Below are 24,862 nucleotides of genomic sequence, written 5' to 3' on the forward strand. Positions count from 1 at the left end.
GGTTGATAATTATGTTTTCTGGAAGTCTTAATTGCTATTCTTTTTGGTTTTGATGAGTTTCTGAGAGGTTGGAGCAGTGTATGCTCCTGTTTGGCAAAGGTGCCATAAGCAAGCTCGTAGTGGAACAGAAATTGTGAACTGCTTATTCTTACTGGCCCCTGAATGGCAGTTGGATATTCTTTGTAATTGATCCAAAACATTTTTCTTCACCTTTGCGCAATAACTTTTCTAAAATCTTAGGTTGCCATCTCTGCATTTGTGGGTGTTACATCATTGATTGGAATGGTGAATTAATAATGTTATTGTATTGGAAATGTGTATAATGTGCCTTTTTTTCTATTTACTTCTCTACAACCAGATTTGTGACTTTGGATTGGCTCGCGTTGCAGATCCTGACCATGATCACACAGGATTCCTGACAGAGTATGTGGCCACACGTTGGTACAGGGCTCCTGAAATCATGCTGAATTCTAAGGTAAGGGCCACAGTGAGCTGCTGGGGTGCTGCTGTTGCTGCTTATTCTCTTGTGAATTCCAACTGTGCTGGGAACAGCAAGCCCTCGTGTGTTTTTATGATCAGAACGCACGCACAGTCTTGGGGAGAAGTGGGCATGGTTTTCAGTAGAGCTGCTGGCTTGAAATAAATTGTGATTTTAGGAGCAATTATTGGGTACTAGAACTGAAAATCACGTGCTTGACTTCCCACACCTCCAGTTCGTTGCCAGTCATGAGACTGCTTCCATCACCTGCTGTGCCATTGAGCAGCACAGGAGTGGTAGGAATGAGCATTTCACTGCTGCCTCCATCAAGGCTGCAAATGTTGCCTTAATGTTATCTTGACATCTTAATTTAGGTTTAGAATGTATAATGAGGGTGAATCTGATTCTGAATGAAGGCACGTGATCCTTCGTATCTGTCAGTCGTAATTGCATTCCCATAGTTTTCATGAAATCATTCCTTTGGTTTTTATATATTTAGAATTATTGTTGTGTTCTGTGGCTGTTTTAAGGTGCATCCAATCCTTGTGTGGGTGCTGGATGTCCTTCAGAACCCTTGTGTTCACTCCCACAGCCAGACACTTGTTAGCAAAACACCTGGCTGACACCTGGAGCTGTATTTTATATTCTGGGACACCTGTTGTTGCTGTGGCATTTACAGCTTTTCTAGTTGGTGGGTTTGTTTTGGTGTGTCACTAGCGTGTCCAAGCACCTTAAGAAAATAGATGTCTGACCAATTGAGGGTGTTTTCCCCCAGATTCTTGTATTTTAAATTCACATCTTGTATTTTAAACCCTCGCTGAGGCCACAGCACTGGGCTACCCACATCTACTTATCAAAGGCTTTCACAATGAATATATTTTGTATTTGTAAGAGGTGGTCACATTAAAAGTTCCTGGCGTAATGTGTGATTCCTTTTATGATTCTGGTGCTATGAACACCAGTGGTGAAGGGATGACATCCTGAGAAGCTGGTGCCCTGTGGCTGAGGGGTCAGTGGGGACAGAGCCTTCCCAAGGGAGGGGCAGTGGCAGCAGGGTGGGCACAGAGGGGCTCTGTCACTGCCGGGTTTCACTGCTGTGCCTTTTCCTGTGGATGGCACAGGTTAGCCATACACGTGGATATCCCACTGAGTGTTTGTTCCATTCCTGTTATATCCCAGTGACTGCTGTGGTCTCCTCCCAGCATCTTCACCTCTCCCTGCCTGTCACATTGTACAGAGCAGCCAAGCAATAGCCTTGATCTGGCCATTTCCCTCTTTGCCAAAGGCCTTGTCCTGGAGTGCTGCTTAGATCCCCTCAGGGACAGCTCCTTTCACACATGTTCAGCACTGTCAGGGGCTGTGCAATTCAGAATACTTGGTTTCCAAAATGTTTTAATTTAGATTTGTTATAAAATTAGGGAATCTCAACAATTTGCAGTTGGTAACAGGTTTAGCTAAACTTAAAAAATCGATTTGGAAAACTGTATCTTGAAGTATTCAGTTCTTCCTACCCCATCAAAATAGTATTTTGATATATGGTTCTTGATCATTTAATTTGTGCAGAAAAACCAAACAGCATGAGCAAGCACGACTCATCTAAAAAAGAAGATGATTTCTGTGCACTTTCACAGTTTACTTAAGTAACATGTTGCTGCCATTATACAAAAATTTCACAAAAATGTGTTTCTGCTTCACTTGCAGGGTTACACCAAGTCTATTGACATCTGGTCAGTGGGCTGCATTCTGGCAGAGATGCTCTCCAACAGACCCATCTTCCCAGGAAAACACTACCTTGACCAACTTAACCATATCCTTGGTAAGCTCTATGGAACAGCAGCATTTCCACATCCATCTGTCTCTCTCCATCGTTTCTGCCAGCTGGGCTGGTCTTTCTCCAGTGGATTACTGTGTAAGGTGTGGGTCTGTAGGTGTGTCCGCTGTCCCCTCTAGTTATTTTTGCAGCAATTGCTACAGGTAATCATTGTTCTGGGGTCAGCCTAGAGAATACTCAGCAATTTATTTACTACATCAGCAGATATATTTTTAAAACAAAAATTTAAAAAATAAATTAAAAGCTCATATATTATTTGGTCCAGGTCAAATTTTAAAAAATTTCTTTAGATACACTACTTACTGGGATCTTTTTAAGAAATTACAGGTCATTAGAAAACTCAGATCCATTTATTTATTTAACAAATGGCTTTTCATAAAAGTTTTTAAAAACTACTCGGGTATTCTGTATCCTTAAAACATTTGGTCTGAAATCTTCTTCCCAGCAGTTCTAATACTGAATTTTAGAAAATACAGCTGTGTTAATGTGATTTTCATAGAATGCACTAATTGTTTATATTCATATTTTTTAGGTATACTTGGATCCCCTTCCCAAGAAGATTTGAATTGTATAATAAATTTAAAGGCCAGAAACTACTTGCTTTCTCTACCACACAAAAATAAGGTACCATGGAACAGGCTGTTTCCAAATGCCGACCCCAAAGGTATTTTATACTCTATTTCATTGTATCAAAGTGATGGCAGGACGGGAGTTTCTATAACCTAAGAATTTATCTTTATATTGGAAATAGAACATGCAGGCACCTTAAAATAGCACCGTCAATCTAATATAAAATCATAAACCAGCACAAAGCTCTCACACTAGTTTATCTTTTTAATGCAATTTTTAATAACTCTAAGATTACCTGTTGTGGTGTTTGGTCTTTAACTTACATATGAAATCCAAACTCTTGTCACTGTCCTTGGAAGCACAGTACATTATTCAAGTGCTGATCATCAGCACTGCACTGACATCAAACAAGTCTTGAACTTTGTCTCTAACATCAGATGGGAGGCAGCTGCTTGCTGCTGCCCTGGGTAGAGTTTTTGCAGACTGTCCATCAGTTGTAGGTTAAACAGGGTCTCATCAGTGGGTGGGATCCTTGGATACCATGAAGACTTAAAATTTAATGGGTTAAAAGATGCAGTTAGGATGTGTGGAGCAAAAGTTTAAAAAGCAAGGAATGTATTAATTGTTAACCTTTCTTAACAAGCTTTAGTAAAGGATAAATATGATTTTGTTGTGCTAGACAGCTGTTAATTTACCTTTTATACTCAGCTTTGTACAGTTTAATGGTGGTTGTGTGCACAGTACAGTGCTTCTTTGCCTGCTCTAGCACAATTTGTAAGTCACTTCTTTTTTTAACTGATATGATAATTTACTCTTAGTGGATATGAGCAGGTACTGAATTACCATGTAAAAGCTGATTTCTGCAGATGGAACTATGGAGCTGATTATCCCTGTCATTGAGGAAAACAGCAGTGATTTATTCTGCTTTTATAACAGTGCTCATCAGTGTGAGAATCCTCCCTGTGTGCTTTGACAGCTCAGATGGCAGCAGTGCTGGTGCTCAGCTGAGGGGGAATGTGCCATTTGGTGCAGCCCATTGGCAGTGACACCCTGAGGGCAGCTGTGCCAGGGCAGCTTTCAGGAGCTGGCAGAGCCCGGCCAGGGCTGGCACAGGAGCTGCCAGCACTGAGGGAACCGCAGCAGAACGCGGAGTGACGGTTACAGTGCGGCTCTGAGGCCTTTGGAGCTGCCCTCCAGTGCAGGCGGGTCTCTTGTGCAGTGCTGAGTGCTTCAGAGATCCAGGGAAGCTCACTGCAGTGGTGGGTGATGGTGCATCCTCCCTCCCCAGGCTGGGCTGTGGCCTGAGGTCACACGTGTGCTCCTCATCCTGATGCAAAGCTGCTGTGCTGCATCAAGAAGCCTCTGTTAAAATTCTGGTTCATAAATGATGTGGTGAGGAGAAGAAATGTGATGGAGTTTAGGATACTGCAGATATCTTAGGACTTCTTGCCCTATAATCACTCTTTTCTCTTCTTGGAAAAGGGAAGTGTGTTACAGGCACAGTAGCTGACCAACTGCAGTAGCACTGATTTGTGATGTCTGTCCAGAGTTTCACCAGACCTCACTCTCTGTCTTACTGGATCTTCAGGTTCCTTATGGATTCTTTGCGAGTTGTCTTCAACAGATTTTGCCTGAATCTCATGAATATACATGTATTTGCATCTTCTCTGGAGAGTATCTTCTGTGCTGCTGGTTGTGCCACAATATTTCACTGTGATGATCTAGAACTCCTAATGACTTTTGGATGATATTTTCATCTGTAAACAGCCAAGTCTTCTTTTCAGAATAAGAACATATTAATAATTATTTATTTCAGAAAAGCTCCATCTTGATTTGGATTTTGGCACAAAAATCCAAAGCATTTTTTCTGAGGAAAGAAAGAGTTTCATCTGTTGAATTTCTGTTGTAGTTCAAGCCAGATTGTGCTGTAGGATTCGGTGTGTTGCTTGCCTTGCCATCCATTCTGGGGCTGGAGGGCTTGGGCAGGGTACCACCTCTTGGAGCAGGTGGTGCCCAGGAGTGCTGAGAGAGGGGCAGGCATAGCCTCTGTGCCCAAGCTACAGGTGCCAGCTACAGCAGGGGAGCTCCAGGGTGCATTGCCTGTAGCACAGACCTTGGGTAGTGGGCATTGTCTGGGTAAGGTCAAGGTTTGTAACACTTTCTTGGAGTGTGTATTAAACCCTTGCTCGCTTTTTTCCCTCTTAGCACTTGATTTGTTGGATAAAATGCTGACCTTTAATCCTCATAAGCGGATTGAAGTGGAGCAAGCTTTAGCCCATCCATATCTGGAGCAGTATTATGACCCAAGTGATGAGGTAAAGACATTGTTAAAATGTAAACATTGATAAAATGATCCAGCTGATTATTTTCTACTTTAGTTCAAGGGTAGTATTTCTACTGCACTAATGGAGTTGAAGAACAAATTGCATCAATTTACCAAAATTTGTATTTCTCACTTTAGTACAACACTTAGGAGATGCCACACAGTAAATTGAAACTAAGGTGTGCTCCCTCTCCAGAAAATGGAGAGTTCTCATTTTGTGTGAGGCCTGGTTTCATAATGACTGAGTTTGCCATCAGCTTATGCTTTAAAAACCTGGATTGGAACTGGCTGTAGTTTATGTACAATTCTGAGGAGATTTCTGACACCTTTTTGTGAAGAAATAGGGGAGGAGGAAATAACCTAGTTTTCCTTAAGGGCCAGATATGTTTATTCCAAGAAATGAAAATGTTTAAAATGTTTTTTCTCTTCAAGTAGATACTAAGTTATGAGCCTCAAATAAGTATTTCAATTTGTAGTTTGGATTTGACTAGCTACTTACTGTGCTTGATGCAAAATTTTGTAAAATAATACGTAAAGCATACTTAGGACTAATAGGGTGAGTGCTGCCTTGAAGACTGCTCAGTGTTAGGTATTTTTGTGAAGAACATTTTCAGACTTTTCCCCCGTCCATAAAAGGACTGCATGAAATTCAACAGCACGATGACATTAATCATATTTCTTTGTGTTATGAAGCCTGTAGCTGAAGCACCCTTCAAGTTTGATATGGAGTTGGATGACTTGCCGAAGGAAAAGCTGAAAGAATTGATTTTTGAGGAAACTGCAAGATTCCAGCCAGGATACCGATCTTAAATCATGCATAGGTAAAGTCACAGCAACAGGGGACACTCGGGCAGGGGGGACATTTCAGACTTTGGTGCTGCTGATGAAATGTAGGACTTGCCTTTTCCAGTACCCAGTAACTCCCTCTCCAAGGACCTGACCTCAGTCCTGTCCTGTTTTTGTGGGAAGTTTCTGTTTGCCCACAGCATTGAAGTGTCCACATGGAATCCAGGCAACTGCCCGAGGTGTTTAATGTAACCATACTTGTAGGTTACATTTAAGCATTGCATTTCAATAATGCTGCTTAGAATAAAAGCAATGGTAATGCTTTGAAATGCAAATTTTATTTTAAAAAACATTTTAGGGGGCAATTTTCTTCATATTTTACACATACATAATTTTGTCATATGGCTTCAAATGCTTTTAAAAAAACTTCCTTCTAAATGTAATGTACAGAGGACAAAGCTCGTAAGTTATTTTAAAAGAAAAAGCCCACACACAAAACTTCAGTAGGAGTTATCTTTAGTTTTAGGTAACTCCCAAATAGTGTGAGTAAATAAGAATAGGTATTTAAAAATTCAAAAATTAATTGTGATTAATCTTCCTAGCATTTTGAAGGTCTGAAAGTTTAATTTAAGATTAAATGTACTGATATTCACTGACTTTTTTTTTTAATCAATGAACTTAACTGGTCTTCCTGTACGACAAGGCTTGCAAGGTCTCAGGAGTTTCATACCAAATTGATCAAACACTGACTTGATTGGAGTACCTGTGAAACTTCTGTGATACTAATAGGGGAAAATATCAACGTTTTATGAGACAAGCCAAAGGCAACAGTCTGCCCTGGGTTTCCTGGTTTGTGCTCTCTGTGCTTTCCTCCCTCAGAGCAGCATTCTGCAATCGCTGCTTTGTGTGGGCAGCTCCAGCAGGAAGGTGAAGTTTTCAGCCAGGGCACTTCCTTGCTGCCAGAAATCCACGGCTCTGCTGGCAATGTGCAGGAGCTTTGTGGCTTTGCTGTAAACAATACTTTTTCTGCACTAAAAATCTGATTTCAGTTTCTGTATTGCATATACCCTCATATTTTTATTTAATGGTGAACTAATAGGAGAGAAAAAGAAAAGAATGTGGGGGAAACTTTTAAAAGTACAGTTTTTACTTTAGTAGGGTAACATGTGTTGCCACTGGCTTGAATATTTAGATGTATAGAAGCTCACAAGTGCAATTTTTACAAATACTGCGTTTTGTTTATTTAAGCTTGCTAGGTGATACTGGAACTGTTGTAATAATTAAAAGATAGGGAAATCTGAGGTTCACACACTGGTTCTATTAGTTGGCATTGTTAATAGAGCAGACCTGGGACACAGTAACTGACTGGTGTTAATGTCCCACCCATGTTTTCTGTGTGAGGGCACAGCTGTAGATGTACACATGGTGGAAGAAAGTTACAGAAATTTTTAGGAACAAGGTGAAGCCTGATCCTAATAGGCTGTAGTCTCAAGGAAGGACAGTGAGTTGTTACTGATGTGGTAAATCATAGTTTGTGATCTCTCTTGCTTGCCTCTTTGCTCAGACCATACTCACCTAGGTTGTACGAGGGATTAAGGGATAAAAGGATTAGGGATAAAGATATCAGTAATCCGTTGCTAGCAGAAATTTCTGGTTTGATAAAAATGCTCCAAATGCTACTATACAGAGTTGACTTGGCCAGCACAATACTGAAATTGAAATATTGTACTTAGCTTGATAAGGATATGCTGGTAATTTGTCCAAGTCATTTGTGGTTAGGATTGCCAGCTATGCCATAGCACAACAGTTAAACATAGCTGCTTGACATCCTAGTGAGGGCCAGTCCCAGGAGCTGGCTTCAAATGCACAGTGACAGTGTCCTGCTGTGCATTCCCATTCTCCTGCACACTCCCCTGTGCTTGATCAGCCAGCTCTTCTCACTGGGCTGTTTCTCAAGATTCGGTGTCCCCTGAGCTGTGGGTTTTGGAATTGAGAAGCAATATGAAAAGAACAGATTTTTGGTTTAGACAAATAATGTACTTCATTGATTAGTTACGTTTAATCTTCCTAATCTTTTGAATAATTAATAGTTTAAAATGGAATGCCCTGAGATCCAGTGTCTCTGAATTCTTTTTTAACATCTGTAGATCCAGCTGGCTCTGGCTGATGGTAAACCCAATGTGCACAGAGCACAGAAATAGGAAAGGGCTTGTTTTAAAAGGTGATGTTAAACTTCCTTCACTGAAATATGTCTCTGCTCTCTTGTAGGACAAGGACTTAAAGGACTGGGCATGCTCAAATGTTGCTGTTCCTCTTCCCAGTTCTTTATTGTTGGTCATGTCTTGTGGCCTCTCTCAGCTTATCCACTAACTCCTTTGAGCCATTCAGGAGGGCGGTTCCTGGTAGTTTTGGCTTTTCATGCTTTCAATGAATCTTTTAAGCCTGAAGAATTGTAATTGACACTCCTATGCGTAATGCCCATTGTTGACCTGTTGCAGTACTGTACTGTACGTGCACCTACTGCTGGCCGTGTTTTAACTGCTTGCTTTCTGGTTTGAAAGATGCAGTGGTTCCTTTCACTCCTGGATCAATATCCAAGAAGATAATTCATTAACCTGTAAGACGTTTACACCATGAACTGTGTTTTTCTGACTTTACTGAAGTCGCTGGCATTTTTTTTTAGAAAAGCTACTATTCAGGGCACTTTAAGTCAGTGACATCCCAGATTTTTTTTGCACGTCCTTTTTAAATAGAAATGGTTGGTTAGCATCCGGCAGAGTGTACCGTTATGCTATGGATTGCAGCATAAGTTGTGTTCATGTTAATCTTGCTTATGCACTTGTTTGGGTGTCCTGTGCTGTACATACAGGTATTCTATCCAGTGTAAGAGCCACATAGGAGCCCAACTTAACTGAATTCATCTAATAACATTTTTCCATGTATTGACGAAATTTGTACCTTTTTCTCCCTGCTTTTCCTAAGAGATCATTTAAAGTTTACCCACGCTGGAGGCATAGTACTCCCAAAGTTCCTACCATGCAGTAGTGTTTGTACGGCCTGTGCAAAGGCAAGGTGGCAGCTGCAGCTGCTCTTTGCTCCCTGAGTGCTGGAAGGGTTAACACAGACCACGATGGCACCATGACCCCATGGCCAGTGCTTTTCCTGGGCAAGGCAGCCGTATCTGGTGGCAAGCAAGAAATCAGAATATGATGTTAATTAACTCAGTCTATATCCTGCATACCAATGAAATGTTTCAAATGAGGATTGATAGTTTTGACATTTGAATCTAATTACTGATGTTCAGATTCTTGCAGAGAGGAACACTGCATCTTCAAATGAGAAAGTTTGATTTACTTTTGCTCCTACAGCATGTCAGCATCTCAAGTTCATTTCTTGCAACCTACACTATGGTGATTTGTAATCAAGCCTCCATGAGCTCGTGACATGAAGTACTGTTCTGTTGTCAAGTACTATCAAACTTTTCTGATAATGCTGAGTTAGGACAACCAAACAAAGCTAGCACTAAATAACATTTAAAATTGTATACCTTTTAATGATCTTTTCAAGTATTTGTTACTGAAATTGTATAATGTGGAGTTTACTAGGTGTTATGTTCCAGTGCAGTGCCTCCTTTTCTTTCCCCACTGCTCTCTGTGGTGAGAAATTTGCCTTGTTTAAAATAATTACTGTGCCCTCGCATGACTGTTAAAGCTTTCTGTGCAAAGATGATTGTCTAAGTGCCACATGCCTATGATTGAGAAGAAAAAATAATCTATTGTTACCTCTGAGTTGTGTTCAACTGAAATGCTATTCAACAAATAACTTAGGAAAAATAGTTCTATTTTTAGCTTTTCATATTTCTGCTGTCTTTTTCTCATTTTATTTTGGCAGCAGTGAAGAATGGATTGTATAAAGACTGCTTGCTAACATGAACAAAATGCACTTGTAATTCCTGGAAATAAATTTAAATCTTATATCTTCACATTAACATTAAGAATTAGTTTTTGGTTTCCTCTTGGGTAATGTCTTTGAATGAAAATCATGTTCAACTGCTACTGTAGTACATAAGGATGCTGGCTGGTTAATAACTCCAGGCTTCCTCATACCATTTAGTCTGCTCTTCAGAGAAATCTAGAAAGCCATTAACTTAGACTCCAGTAGATAAGGGTGCTTACAAGATTCCATTTCAATTTTTTTCCTATAGTTTAAGTGTTAATCTGCCAAAACTAATTTTTAATAAGCAAGGGTTCATCATTAAAGGGCATTTTCTATTAGGAAGTTCTTTTGGTACATAAATCTCTGATGTGGGGAACAAATTCAGAGCATTGTCAGGACACTGCACAAGTGATCATGGAATTGTGGTATGGAACCTATGCTAAAAACATTTCTGTAGAAGAAATATGCACTTGACTGTTGATACCAGTGTAGAAATTTCTCTTGACCTTTCTACACATCTTTACCAAAATGCTTTTCTCACTCAGTTTTGAAAAGTTGAAATAGTTCTAGAATCTCTGCTACTTGCATGATCATCATTACAACAGGAATCATTTTTGGCATGGTTGGAAAGATGACTGTTACTGAAATTAGTTTGTAACACCTCAGTTTTAATTTATTAAGAAAGAACTTTGGCAGCTTACTTCACCCTTCTCTTTCCCAATTCTTTTTTTTTTTTTTTTTTTTTTAATGCTGTCTTTAATTTGGGATGTTTGGGGAGGTGTAGACTTACCCTTGCATCCTGTCCCTCTGAATGAGAAGCCGAGGGTTTGCTTTACCTAATGTCTGGTGCTTTTGGGCTTTCTTCCTTAGCTACTTTTGCTGAATCCAATTGGCATGCATCAGGATCCATAACCACATTCATCAATCCTTTACTGAATTCAGTAAACATTGTTGGGTTGAATTTGTTGATGTGTCAAATGCTGAAGCACGATTCTTTTTTTTGGTCAGATTTTAAAAATAGTTTAAAGAAGGTGCCTCTAACAACACTGTGTTAGGTCAGTTATTTCATCATTTTACATTGGGTTCTTTTCTTTATGCAGTTTTTATATTTTAGAGCGGAGAACAGCAACTCTTAATCGAAGTAGCATGCATATTTCATGGTAAAGATTCTTTGGGAATAAGGAATGTAAACAGTTCACTGTCAAAAACATTCCAACCTTACAGCTGAAGAAAAATATGCAAACACAAAATTCTCATGGATACTTTGGCAAACAAGCCTCTGACTCTGCTGTCCTGCCTGTGGCCAGACTCTCCCTCACCGCTGTGACACCAGAGCTGGGCCGCGTGCGCCGGGAGCTTCCGGAGTGGCAGTGGGGACAGAACTCGGCAGTGGCCAAACAAAACCTGAGGAGCTGAGCAGGGCTTTCCTTGCAGAATGAGAGAAAGAAAAACCTGTTGTTGCTGCCCACTGTAATATGCTACGATATATTTATACCATGTCAAAGTTGTTTGCTGAGCAACTGTACTATAGATTTAAACTTTATTAATATATATTGCTTATGTTAGTGTAGTTTATATAGTCCTTGGTTATTGATAAATTTATTGTGTTGTTACAGCACAGTGATATGGTATAAATATAGGTCTATACATACACACCATATACTTATGAATTTGGTCCCTTGCATAGTACTTTTATATTTGTACAGCAATGTCTTCAAGCAATCCCAGATTTTAGGGGAAATATTTTTGTAAATGCAGTGGTTTAAACAAAAAAGTCCAAACAATCCTTTTACTAAGTTTTAAATACATTTGTGGTTCAAAATGGTTTCGTTAACAATTGAAATCAAGACACTAAATTAGTGAAAAGTGCACATTAGTAAAGTGAAGCTTACAGTGGTTTTTGTAGCATGTGCTGTGATCAAACCAAGTGATACATCGGCAGAAATGTAAAAGTTGGACTACATGTGTAAATCTAGAACAAATTTCTAAAGGTTGCAGCTGGTTTACTTACTATTGTTGCCTTTTCTCGTGTTGTATCAGTGTAGAGCACTCTTAAAATACTCAAACGGCTTTGTCTTTGCTTTGTACTGTTGGTGCCTTCTTAGTCATGTACCCCACAAGTCCTGCATAGCTAATTTAGTTAATGGTAAGTTTAAAATAAAAAAGCAAAGGAAGATTTTATAAAAAATAAATAAATCATTTTCTGTATGTTCCTATTCATTGTAACAATTAAACATTTATATTGTGACAGATTTGTGATTTGGTTAATCTGTATAGATCAATTGTAAGTAGCAAAGGTTTATATTTCGTCTTATTCTTTTGATGTTGTAAACGTTTGTGATTTTCTTTTTTAAATCAGGTAACTTAATGTTCTGTTTTGTTTTGGCATCTGAATCTTGTAAAAACAAATGCAAAGAAAATCATTAAATTGTGTCCCTGTATTACCAAACCAGCATAGTTCCGTGCATATCTAGAATGACTGGTCTGAGCTGGTCCATTGGCTGATCCAAAACTGCCCCTTGAAAGTGCACGGGGAGCAGCCTGCAGGCAAGAGCTGTAACTGCTCAAGGTGTGTGTCCCCCTGTGGAACTGTACCAACTTGGAATTAAACTAGGGAAGCCAAAAAAAAAAACAAAAAACAAAAAAAAACCAAAAAAAACCACAGATGAGCTTTGGTGTGAGACAATTATGAAATCTTGACCCAATGAGTGATGCAAACTAATTTCAGTGTTACCTGATGGTTCATGGGCTTTTTTGACACTTTATATGGGTATTCATATTGCACTGTTCCCATGAAATCTTGAAAATTTTTACATATGTAATCCTTAGAAACCAAATGTTTTCATTTCAGTAGAAAAAGGTGGTTCTCTGACCAGAGATTTGAAATATAGGATTTCTGGGAGCAGTGCAGGTAAGTTCATATCACTGTCATGGACTTTTAGTTCTTCTTCAAACAGTTAAACTCTTAAAAGGTGTAGCTGGATAATGGCAGCTAAAAACTCTAATTAATATGAAAAGGCAGAAAATTACCTGAAACTAAAGAAAACTTAGCCATGACTGGCAGGTGTGTAACAGCTCTGAGATTGGCTTCTAAAAATTCATCTCTCCTTCCCCTCCTTGGCTTTCACTGCAGAGTGCAGTTTTTTTTCCCCCAAGAATAATACAGGATTTAATTTTCACCACGTTTCTGTGTGTTCTTAACATTTTTGTTGGCTGTGGCTGTTCCCCTGGCAGAAGATGTGTTCACCGTAGCATGCACTTCAGGAAGGGACTTCAAGGTGCAACTGCACAGCTGCTTGGCTCCAGGAAGGTTTTGACAAATAACTGATTGACTTAACATTGCTGTGATCCTTGTTTCAGTGGGATTGGTTTGAAATACCACACAAATTTCCTGTGTTTCACCAGAAGTGGCTGTAAGCTCTCCATCTGTACGCTTCAGGTGTAGTGGGCACTCCTGAGCCGTTGGGCACGTGGGTCGGGGTGGTGGTTCCCCTGAGCACCCCCAGGTGCTGGGGAGATGCTGCACTCAAATGCTCAGGAAGGCTGGCAAGGAGCTGCTTTTGAGGACAAGCTGTGTTTTTTGGAAGAGATTAATGTAGGTCTGATGGCATCAAACTGTGTAGAACTCTGACCTAGGACTTTGCAGACCAAAGATAATTCTGTGTTGTGCATGTTTCATCTCCAGCTATTCTTTCTAAATTGCATATATGTAACACTGAAAAGCTGAAAAAATAAAAAAAACATTTGAGGCATGTAGACTCACAAACATCACTGCATGAACATATGCCGGGTCTGTTGGTTACCTTGCTTATGTGTCTTCTCACCACACAAGTCCAGGTAGCTTCAGAAGGAGTTCTAGAGCCTTAACTCTTCTTGCAAAGGCAGCTTCAGTGTGGCTGCTGAACACCACCCTGATGTCAGAGGTGTTCACATCCCCATCAGAAAGGCAGCCCTGCTCACGTGCTGTTTGTGTGAAGCCTGATCTTGGGACTGGATGTGAGAACTGTTCTGTAACCCCTCTGTCTTTTCCCCTGTAATTTATAAATTGACACTGACAACTTTCCTTCAAGTGTTTTCTAGAACTCTGCCTGTTTTTCAGCACATCTTGCTATTGGCAATTTACTTTTCTCTGTGTTTAAACTGAGTAAACAGGTTCCACTTGTTACCAAAAAAATCTTTATTCTCTAGGATTTGTGAGCATTCTGATGATAAACAGCAGATTATTGATCCTGTTAAACTGATGTACCTTGTGAATGCTGAAAACTTCCTGCAAGTTCTCTAAAGCTGCCTAAAGTTTTCCTCTCAACATGCACACACAGCCCATTTTTCCTGAAGTTCCTTCTCTTTACAGCTGATTAATTAGCGTGGTAGAGAAATGTGTGATCCTTTTAGCTTAGTACAGAGGTAGCTTGTGTTCCTATGTGAAGGCTGAAGAGAGGAGACTTGAAGTCTTCCATTGCTGATTTCCCTGAAAAGAGCAAGAAATGCCTTGCCAGGGTCTTGGGTTTGCAGTGTTTTCTCACCGAAAAAGACAGTAATTAAAATACTTGAGTGTCTCTTCCCAGTCTGTGAGTTTGTGTGCACTCAGCTGCTGCCTGCTGCACTGCTGCTGTCTCCATGCCTTGCTGCTTGCACTGGGCCGACCTTTGATCTGAGTTCCTGTTCCAGCAACACTGCTCTTCCTCAGGGGTTTGCACTTTCCATGTTGGGATCTTTCTCCACAGTCCCTTGTCTGCTCTGGGTGATGACTTCACTCCTTTGTTCCTACTTTTCCTTACCTTGCACGCTGCAGAGTCCTGCAGTCTCACAGCTCCGCTTTTATTTGCTTCTTTCATTTTTTGCCTCTGTCCAGCTGAGCCGAGGACAGAGCTGTGTTTCACAGAGCTGGGCCTGGCTGCAGGCAGCTGACCTGGAGCCCTGGCTCGGGAGAAAACAGAGAGGGCAGGGCAGCTGCAGTTCCGGGCCAGCCCTGCCATGGCAGCAGCCAGGGTGAGGCACTGCAGGGATCCCCTGTTCCACCGTGCAAGTTTAATTCTGACCTTGAACACACAACTTACAAATAATGGAAGATGTTAATCTCTCTAGCTGTGATGTGTGATCTATGTCTGAAAATTCAGCCTTTTTTAGCAAAAAAAACCAAAAAACAACAAACCCAAAACTGTAAGAGAATGCCATCGAACTTTTTAAAATTTGCTTTTACTAAAATACTTGAGATGCACCTTTTAGGAAGGTTGTTTTATTTGTTGTTTTTGTTGGTTTGTTTGTGATTTTTTTTGTAACATCCCAGACTAAATGGCTTGCTGTGAACATCTTTTTCTGCCTTAAAATTACGAATGCAAAAATGCTGAATATTCAGAATTTTGGCTTGAGACTCACTGAACTGATGATACTGCAAGAGAGCTGGAAGGTTTTTTAGTCAGGCCTTTCTCCTAGGTCACCTTTAATTTTGATAGCTAGTACTGAAAAGGAAATTTGGACTAAAACTCCTTTCTTTGTTCCTGCAAGTATTAAAACTCACAGATATTCTAACTTATAGTTGAGGCACCACAGACTCAAGAGTTCAAACTTTAGACTTTTTAATGCATTCTGTGTTTTAAAAAACTTTTTGTTAGTTTTTGTATATATACCTTTTCAGGCTTTCTGAGTAGGTTTGCACAGGTGTGGAGGGGACACAAACTTGCAGGCCAGTTTGCCCACTCAGAAATGTTTCAGTGGGTGTTGTGGCTGTCACTGTAGCTCCGTGTTTTGATTCTGTTTGCCTTCATGCAGTGTAAGCACAGCACTCCAGACAAAAGTGGGGATTGAAAACAAAACCATTTCTTAATCATTCTGTTGTAGCTAAATGTAATATAAATTTGGATTTGAGGATATGCTTGGTATTTTGAAGGAACTGTGTTAAGCTGTTTTTACAGCTGACTTGGTGACATTTCTGTAAGTAAAATATGCTGTTGTTCCAGCATGGCAAAGGTCTGCATAATTCATGTGCTCAACTTAATCATTGGTTTTCTTCTTGTGTACCAAAAGCAATATATCCTGTGTGTAGTTAGTAGTGGAAATAATTATTACTGTGCAGCTTGTATTTTCATTGTCTTTGCAGCCACTAGTATGGATTGTGTGCACTGACAGTCGCTCCAGGCTATTAAAGACGTCTAGGGCAAAACCAGGTCCTGGATAACACTTGTTTGCTTTCTGGAAGCTGTTGCTGTACTTTGAAGCAGAAAAGGGTTGCACCTGATGCTGCATTAAGCTTATTTTCTTCTGCGTCTTGTCATCAGAATACATCTAAGTCTGGAGTGTTTCTCCAGATTTGCTCCTCCACATTGTTCCTCTTGAGAAAGGCCCAGGCTCAACACCAGCATCATTAGAGCCAATGGTGATAAGAGAGCAGAAGGGCTTTTTTTCTCTGCTTGATTTTGGGATTCTGCTAAACTGTACTCAGCTTTAGAGCATGGCACTGTAAAAAGACTTGTGGAATGCTGCAACTGGCTTTGCTCACCAACTAAATAAGACCAGATAAGACTTCACAGGCAATATGCAATGCTTGGGAACTCTCTAGTCATAAGTACTGTTCCCTCCTACCCCCCAGTAGCAATTCTGCACTTCTGGCTCTGCAAGTAAACCCTGGATAACTCCGTTCAAAGGGAAGCTTCATTTCTGGGTGCTCAAAAGGGCAAGATAATAAAACAGTTTCTCCCTATCACTTGCATTTGACTGCTAGTGTAGTACTCGTTGTACTAAATTGTCACTGTACAAAAATTTCATGTTGTAGAAATAAGAGGGCTGAAGAGCTTGTTTTTCTCAACATATTCCTTCTCACTGTCTAAGTCTGTAGAAAAATACCTACTTTAAGTTATAGCTAAATAGCCTTTCTGCATTCTCTGTGCACATTTTTCTCTGCTGCCTCCTACTCTTCTTAGATGTGATTTACTTTACTGCTAATGGTGTTATAAAAACTGTAGTACTACAGGTGTCGTGGTAACTTGTAAATAAAATTACTGTAAACGCACAGTCAAGTTATTTGTGGTGCTGCTCTGTACACGTGTGACACTGCCTTAGCTGTCAATCCTCACTGCACTTCCCTGGAGGATCACTTGGGGATTATAAAGGCTGTGCCTGTGCTTCCTATGAGGAACCTTTTGCTGACCAGCCTCCACAGCAATCTGGTCATATTAACAAGTTCCAGGCAACTCTAGAATTGACAGCAATTATTCCTAGGCAGGAACGTTGCCACAGTATTTGCCAGCTGACAGCAAACCAACCCTTCTGTCAGACTGATTGTCAGTGGAGCAGTAATACTGTTTTATGTAAATACCTCTAACCATTTGTATAGCAAGTACAGAACACAGGATTATTTACAGTGGGAGGCTGAAGAAGCTGTTGCTGGGGCGTTGTGTCCTTGGAGCCTGTTGGTGTGTTTCCTATCCAAGGAGAGAGGGGCAGAAGAGTGGCAGAGTCTGAGCTGTGTGGAGAACTCGAAGTGCTGTGCTGCAGTTGCAAACCCACTGCACTGCTCTGCTGCGCTCTGCGGTGTCGAGGGGAGCAGCAGAGGCTGCGTGGCTGGGCCAGAGCAGAGGGCAGCAGGAATGCCAGGAGCTGGAGCAGAGGGCAGCAGGAATGCCAGGAGCTGGAGCAGAGGGCAGCAGGAATGCCAGGAGCTGGAGCAGAGGGCAGCAGGAATGCCAGGAGCTGGGAGGTGAGCTCAGGAGCACTGCTCCATCTCCTGGAAATCGGTCCCGAGGAGCTGCAATGAGCGGCCAGGGTGAAGCCCTTCAGAACAATGTGCCCTGATGAATGCTCGTGTCCGTGTGCTGTGGGAGGCATATCATCGGGCAGTGCAGCAGCAGATAAAATTTAAGGGCTTTCATGAATATGGAATACTTTCAGGAAATATTCAAATGGCTGGATTTTCTACAGTGCTGAAGAGAGAAGCAGTTTGTAATTCCCAGCTACCTGAGGCTCCAGTCAGCTGTTTTTCATGTATGCAGGGAAAAATTCACTTTTTGGAGATGACAATATTTCTGCTTCCCAACTTTTAACTGCTTCTGTAATTCACTGTTTTCTTCCCTTGAAACCTTCTTCCCTGCAACTGCTACATACGATCTTTGGGAGCCTGAGTCTTTCAAAGGTATTTAAGTGAATTAAGAGGCAAATACCACATGGAAACATTTATCTGGAAACAATTTCACTTAACAGTTTCTCAAAGCAGGAACTTGTGGCCTTTTACCACAAGGGGTAATAGAGTTTATTTACAACAAGCATATTAAACAAAACACTTACCTTGAAGAATAAATAGAAATACAGTCCCTCTCGGAATAAAATGCCGTGTCTGTAATAGCTATTGAATTAAATCTTGGGGGGAAAAAAGGGACTAGGAAGCAAAAATATCTCCAGATCAATGTGCTTGAATGAATTAAATTAGTGTGTGCAACAGGGGTTGTCTGAAGGTGGTGATTATAATCCAGGTGGTTTGGTGGGTAGAGAGGTGGGCAGCAACAATGAAACCCATGGCATTACTTGTATAAATATTGCTATCTGCAAATTGCCACACTCCTCATCCAACAAAGGTAGCAATTAATTAAGCAGATGAGTCTATTTCAGCTCTTAAGGTACTCATTTCAGGATATTCAGGAATTGTCTTGGCATTCACTTGAACTGAGAATGGATTCATGATGACATGTTTGTGTTCAATTACTGAAATTTTCCATGTGTATATTTTGGGTTTACTTGAATGTATGAATCATTTGAATATTTGGTAATTTTCACTGTGAAAAGAAATGTGATTGCCTTTCAGTGATCTGTCTTGCTCCTGCTTGCTAACTGTGCTAGATTTTGGAGCAGGGGGCACAAAGCCTTTCATGCCCTGGAATAAAATAATCTTCAGGTAAATTAGTAAAAATTAAAAACTCTTTGTATGGCCTGTTTAGGAATAATAAACACATCTGTAAACCCTTTGCACCTACTCAGGCAGTGAAGAGCTAACTAATTGCTGAAAAGCTTGAGGGAAACAGCTCTTCCTATAAGCACAATTCCTATACCCTGCTGGAGACTGCACCACGGGCTGTTACCTTCCAGGGCTTGCTAATCAGCAGCTGCTACAATACAATTCAATTCAATACAATATTGGGTGGGTTTTCCAATGCCATGTTGGTTTTCTTAAACCAGCCCCAAAACTGGATTCACCCAGTCCCCAGTCTCCCTCAAGAAGTAATGGACTCCACCAGAGGTGTCCTGCCTGGTATCTTCTTGCAATTATTTTATTTCTATTTGTTGTCTTGTGCAATAATTTATTTTCTTGTTTTACTCTTCTCTTTAGTCCTCTTACACTTTAAAGGCTGTGCTGAGATCAGATGAATGCCTGGCTTTCCTGGATAACAGGCAGCCCATCTCAAAAACTTTCTGTAATCCAGTGCCATTAGATGTAGCTGTTGTCAAATGCAGCCAAGCTCCTGAAGGCAACCATAGAAAAATCCTGTTGGAAGGAACCTCTGAAGGTCACCTGGCCCAATGCCCAGTGCAGATGTGGTGACCGGGACACCTCTGAGGTGCATGGGGCTGAAGAGGGTCTATTCGAGGGAGGGGAGAAGTAGATCTTTCGTTCATATTTACATAAGTTCATATATATATATATAAACTTACATATGAGGTCATACTTATACAGCTACATGTTGCCATTTTTAAGAAATACAGTGAACAAGACAGATTTAGGCATGGAATTTATCCTTTAATCACTTTCACCCCTACTTCAGTCTCGTTGGTGTAGGGTATAAAGGGGGTTACCCCTCACATCCTTTTTTCTGTTTTGACTGGAAGACATGGGCAGTGAAGGATGATCCCCGTTTTTACAGAGCTACAGCTGCTGCAGACACGCAGAGGCTGAGCCCCTCCCTGCTGCACAGGCTGCTCTTCCTGGCACCACCACAGTTTGTGCTGTTCCTGCTCCCGGGCTCAGCTTTCAATCTCGTACCACTTTGCACGTTTCAGATATTGGATTTTACACATACTTTCTACAAATAAAACCAAATTTTGTGTAATGTTTGCTATTCATTTTGTCTGTGGGTCAAATGTTTTAGCAATGCTGATCTAATCTCCAGAAAGCAAAAATAAGAGAGACAAAACCAACCCTAGAAATTATGTAATGACACTTTTTATTCAGCCTCGTAGTAGAACCTTTGCCTCCGTCAAAATCCAGATAAAAGCTCTGAAGGCAGTGAGAAAGCGTAACCGTAGCTCGGAGCTCCTGCTGCAAAGCGCTCCCGCCCAGCCCGGTCCTGCAGAGCTGTCGGGATGGTCCCGGCTCTTCTCGTGCCATCTGCTGGGGGACAGCTGCCATCAACTGCGTTATGCGAATAAAAACCCTGTGACGGCAGTCAACAGCGGAATTTATAATAACACCCAGACTGTCTAGGAAAATATCATATAAGTCTTCTAGATTTAGAGCTCCAGTGTTTGTCAAAGGCTAACCTAGTGACAGGGCACAACACAAACATATCTCTGAAACTGTAAATGAATAATTTCTATTTTGATGTGGTAGGTTTGGGGGTTCTTTTTGTTTTGGGTTTGGTTGTTTAGTTGTATTATTTTAAAGCAGTCTGAGTATCACAGTGGGTGTACAGTATGACTGGTCAAGGCAGTAGAAATGAGGACTTAAAGACAATTTTTTTGCTTGGGTCTGATTTGATCATTATTCCATTTTTTTCCCCATTTCTGGTGTGGGTCCAAGCAATTCCAACCACCTACAAAAAAAGCACACCACCGTGCTAGGGAATGAAGCACAGAAGCAAGGTGAGGCATTCGGAACTTAATATGAATATTAATGATTATAATTATGCTAGTTATGATTGTCAAACTTTGTACAATATGTTCTTCTCATCTCTGTTCCCATCCACCCATTCCATACATACTGGCAGAAGTATCAAAAGAGCAATTCAAGATAGAGGACTGAGAGAACAGTGTTACAGCTTGTAACATGAAAAACTAACTTCCCCAGCCTGCGGGTGTGTTTTATACCCCCAGCTAAGATGACACATTTCTCTCTTGTAACAATATCCAAAGGGTTGAAGAATCTTGTTTGTAGCAGCAGCAAAGTGTCTTACAGGAAATTTCTGTACTGATGCTCAGGGGATTTTGCTGGTTCCAATAGCTTTTCTGTCAGCCTCCATGCCCTGCTTTGCACCCTGCTCACACAGATGATGCTGTCTGCTCTGCTCTGTAATTCTTCAGCTCACACAAGAGCAAGTATCAGTTTCCTGATCAAATGTGAGTTATGTTGACTTGTGCTTGTGTGCTCCTGCCAGAGCAGCTGGTTTGGTTGTGTCCTGTGCCCCCTGAGCCATCCAGAGGTCTCAGGTGACTTTTTTTTAGAACCTAAAAGTTTGAGATACCCCAGAAAGGCACTGAAATGTGGCTATTTCTGGCAGAACGGGTCTTCTCAAGGACACTGGGGAACGCAAAAAAACAAACCTAGGATGCAAAATGGGTTTCAGAAAAGCACTGGACAAAGGCACCTGTGACAGTTTCTTTGCGTGGGATACTAACATAGGCACTACTTTTCTGGAATATATGGATGCAGAGAAGGATGTTTAAGACTGTAACCCCCAGCTGGTGTGGGTAAGATCCACCTGAGTGCTGGCCTCTCTAGAGCTTAGATACCAGCTGAGGTGGCGTTGCAGTATTTGCATTTCACCCCTCTGTTACCAGACAACAACCTTCTAGCCTGGCACACTGCAGAACATGAAGCAGTAGCATTACCCCTGCCTTTATTTTAAGTAATTGTTATTACATTCTATGACAGACATTTTATGTGTAGTGCTGGATGCTGCTGTCTCGAGCAGATGTAAGAGAGTCTTTTATGGCTCCCTCCCACCCTTGTTCCAGCCATTTCAAGCACTGATCATGCTGTGGTTGTATCAGCCTGGCCACCCCATTCCTCTCCTGCACTGCTGCCCTGGGCCACAAGCTGCAGCAGTCCCTCAGCAAACATTCTGCCAGACGTGTCAGTACCAGGGCAGAACAGAGAGAGCATTCAGCAGCTCTATGGCACAGCACAGTAGGTATGCACTGTGTGCAGAGTGCATCCTGACTAAGGGACAAACTTAAAGCAAAGATTTTTTCTTGATACAAAATCTAGCAAGGAAACCTTAATATGAAACTGTAGTGAAGCTCTGAGTGGATTTGCTGTATGCAACGGGTATGATGTGCAGCAGAGAGAGTGAGACTTTGACACTATTAACTCACTGTGGCAGTCTTGCAAATCTGTACTTATTTTTAGATTTCTGAGCATGTCTGCAGGGGATACAAAATGGAACTTTAGATATAGAATGTTTTTCAGATTGGCAGGTACATCACAAGGTAAAGCTGCTTTGTCACTCAAGCCTGGATATCATGGATGCTCTGTATGACATAGCAAGAGGGACTTTTCTTGCCATGCATATTCTGCTGTGGCTTGTGACTCCTTGGAAACAGGCATTTTCTTTGTTTTCATGTCATATGGATCAGGGGACATGTCTTTCATATTAACACTGCCACGATAAGGGTGCAGCCAGTCTTATACCTGATACCTCATACCCAGTAACCAACCCTCTACCAGTTTCTGCAATCATAATTTGTATTCTCTTGATATTTGCAATCTTGCAACTGTGGCAATATCTTTAGAGATGAGTGCCATTTCTACCGTGCCTGTTAGAAGCTCTATCCTGTAACACACAAGCTGATACACAACAGAACAGAACAGAACATCGAGCATGTCCTGGCAGCTCACTGCCTTCCTGCTGCCAACACTGAAGGTGCTAAAAGTTTATTTACTTTTCTGCAGTCTGAAGAAAACACCTATTTGTGCTATACACCAAAACATGAACTTACTTATATTACTGGGAAATGAAGCAGGCACTAGCTGAGCCATGTGGTCAGTGAGCTGGGGTGTTGGCAGCCTTCTGTAATTCCTGCTGTGTGTTTTGTCCTTTCCTATGCTCAGTTCATGGTTGAGCAGTCAAATTGAGGCAATTACTGAACACAGTTCAGGGATAGCAGGAAAAGGTTAATTGAAAGGTATCTGCTGTTTCCTTCCGTTCAAATGCTAGCATTTTGTTTAATGACAACCACTTGAAAAAATATTTGTTTTAGAAAAAAAGAATGCTGCCAAAATAAACTACACTGATCTGTGTTTATGTTTTGGTAGAAACTCTAGGCCACTCTTGAAGGTAAATGGTGAATTGCTTTACTGGCCACAGCAAGTTAATAATGAACAGCAACATTAGTGCAGGTTGGAATAAAAAAGTGCTGGCATTTGCTTGTTGTCCCTCTGCCTAGCTGAGGCTCCTCTGACAGTAAGCAGGAGAATGTAACCAAACACTGTGATTGACATTGCTACACAGGGAACTGGGCAATGCTGGCTTGGGCCAATCTTGTCTTCAACCTGCCTCCCTATTTCTCTATTACCAGAAAAATTTGAGCCATTTGTCCTAGAAGTTATAAAGGAAGCTCACACACTTATTTATCAATATTTATATAAGAATGATGGCAAGAAGGGTCAGCTAGTTATAAAGATTCAGCCACAAGATGGAGCCAGTACAGTACCAGGCACACCTTCCCAGTGGGACAAAGTGTTAGGCTACTTTTTCTCTAAATCCTTCAGCAGTTTTAATAGGACTGTTCACTTCTCAGTTACTGAGATAGCCTTGGAGAAAATAAAAATCCATTGGAGAAAAAAAAAATCAGAAATATCTAGTATTTAGGGTACAGAAATCACATATAGCCTGTTCCAACCTACAAATGAAATGTACAGGTAAGTTGGTTACCAAACATAAAAATCAGTGATGCTTTTTCTTGAGTCTAAATAAAACTAGTCTTTCCTATAAACCCCTGCATTCTCCAGGGGTTTACAGAATTAAATGACATAAGGGAAAAAAGGAAGGAAAGATTAAGAAGAGGGGGAAATTACAGGGTGGCAAATAAGGCCTTTGAGTTAATCTTACAGAATCAGGTGTATCAATACAAGTAATAAATCAGCAGAGGCAGCTCTAGCAGTTGCCACAGTGAATTTAAAAATCCCAGTGTGAAGAGCAGGAAGACAGGGGTTGCTTTGTATGTTCTCCTTCCAGCAATCTTTGTAGACACTTTTTAGATAAGTTACTAAAAAGATATGTGTCAAGTGTCAGGTTACAGTGTATAAACCTGTGCTCTGATAGTCACAGAACATCTGTTTTTTCTTGTTATTACTGTTCTTCTTTTCAGTCTCCTTCAGTTTCAAAGTTATGCTAGACTCATATTAATTACAATAAAAGCTTTTATTTGTGTCCTTCTCAGAAAATTTCCATGGCCAACATTACTCTTTACTTTGTAAATTCATCTCAATATTGCAAAAAGAATCAGCTCTTTAGTATCTGTCTTCATATAATTCCAGAGAATAATTTGATGCCCTGTTGCATTTTGCCCTGTGTACAATAGGCTGGCTACCACAGGAAGTCAATCCTAATCAAAACTGGTTCCAATTTAATTTTTCCTAGAGTATTGCTTTGCTATGGAAATCTGTAATTCACCTCTGAAACGAAATTAAATTCGCCTTCTGTGAAAAACCCTAGGTAACCTGCTGGTCATTCCTGATAGCAGATGCATTCTGAATGTGGCCAAGCTTTTAATTGGTATAGTGTGTCTAGCCTGATTCATGAGAAAACACTAACAAGTTGAAAGTATTTTTACCATCTATTAACTAACTTTGGGTTTGCTTGCCCCTATAATAAGATATTCCTGTTTTTGAAGTGGGAACAGCAATTCTGAAATGTCTTTGGGGATCCCAATAAAGAATCAGTTGAACTGGCAATTAATTGCACAGATAGATACAATCATCTGACTGGCTGAACAGGAGAAGGACAGTCCCATGCTTGAATCCACTGCAGGAATCCACAGCTCAAGAAATCATTTGATACCTTGGAATGGATCTGAG

At 40.8% G+C, this 24,862-nt stretch overlaps 1 protein-coding gene and 1 long non-coding RNA gene across 2 annotated transcripts in view; one reads left to right on the top strand and one right to left on the bottom strand.

Moving 5' to 3' along the window:
• MAPK1 (mitogen-activated protein kinase 1) overlaps positions 1-12,373 on the top strand; it is a 33,492-nt gene extending 21,119 nt beyond the window's left edge. Inside the window, exons 4-9 of the mRNA XM_030285619.4 lie at positions 359-475; positions 2,180-2,294; positions 2,842-2,973; positions 5,085-5,194; positions 5,896-6,023; positions 8,257-12,373. Coding sequence (XP_030141479.1) covers positions 359-475; positions 2,180-2,294; positions 2,842-2,973; positions 5,085-5,194; positions 5,896-6,012 — 591 coding nt within the window. The 3' untranslated portion in view covers positions 6,013-6,023; positions 8,257-12,373. The remainder of the gene's footprint in view (positions 1-358; positions 476-2,179; positions 2,295-2,841; positions 2,974-5,084; positions 5,195-5,895; positions 6,024-8,256) is intronic.
• On the bottom strand, positions 12,111-17,456 carry LOC140685141 (uncharacterized). Its single transcript, XR_012058393.1, has 2 exons — positions 12,575-17,456; positions 12,111-12,534 (listed from the first exon to the last, which is right to left on the bottom strand). It is a non-coding gene; the product is annotated as an uncharacterized lncRNA (long non-coding RNA).
• Between the last annotated feature and the right edge of the window lie 7,406 nt (positions 17,457-24,862).

The sequence above is a fragment of the Taeniopygia guttata genome, chromosome 15, assembly GCF_048771995.1.
Source record: "Taeniopygia guttata chromosome 15, bTaeGut7.mat, whole genome shotgun sequence".
NCBI classification, from domain to species: domain Eukaryota; kingdom Metazoa; phylum Chordata; class Aves; order Passeriformes; family Estrildidae; genus Taeniopygia; species Taeniopygia guttata.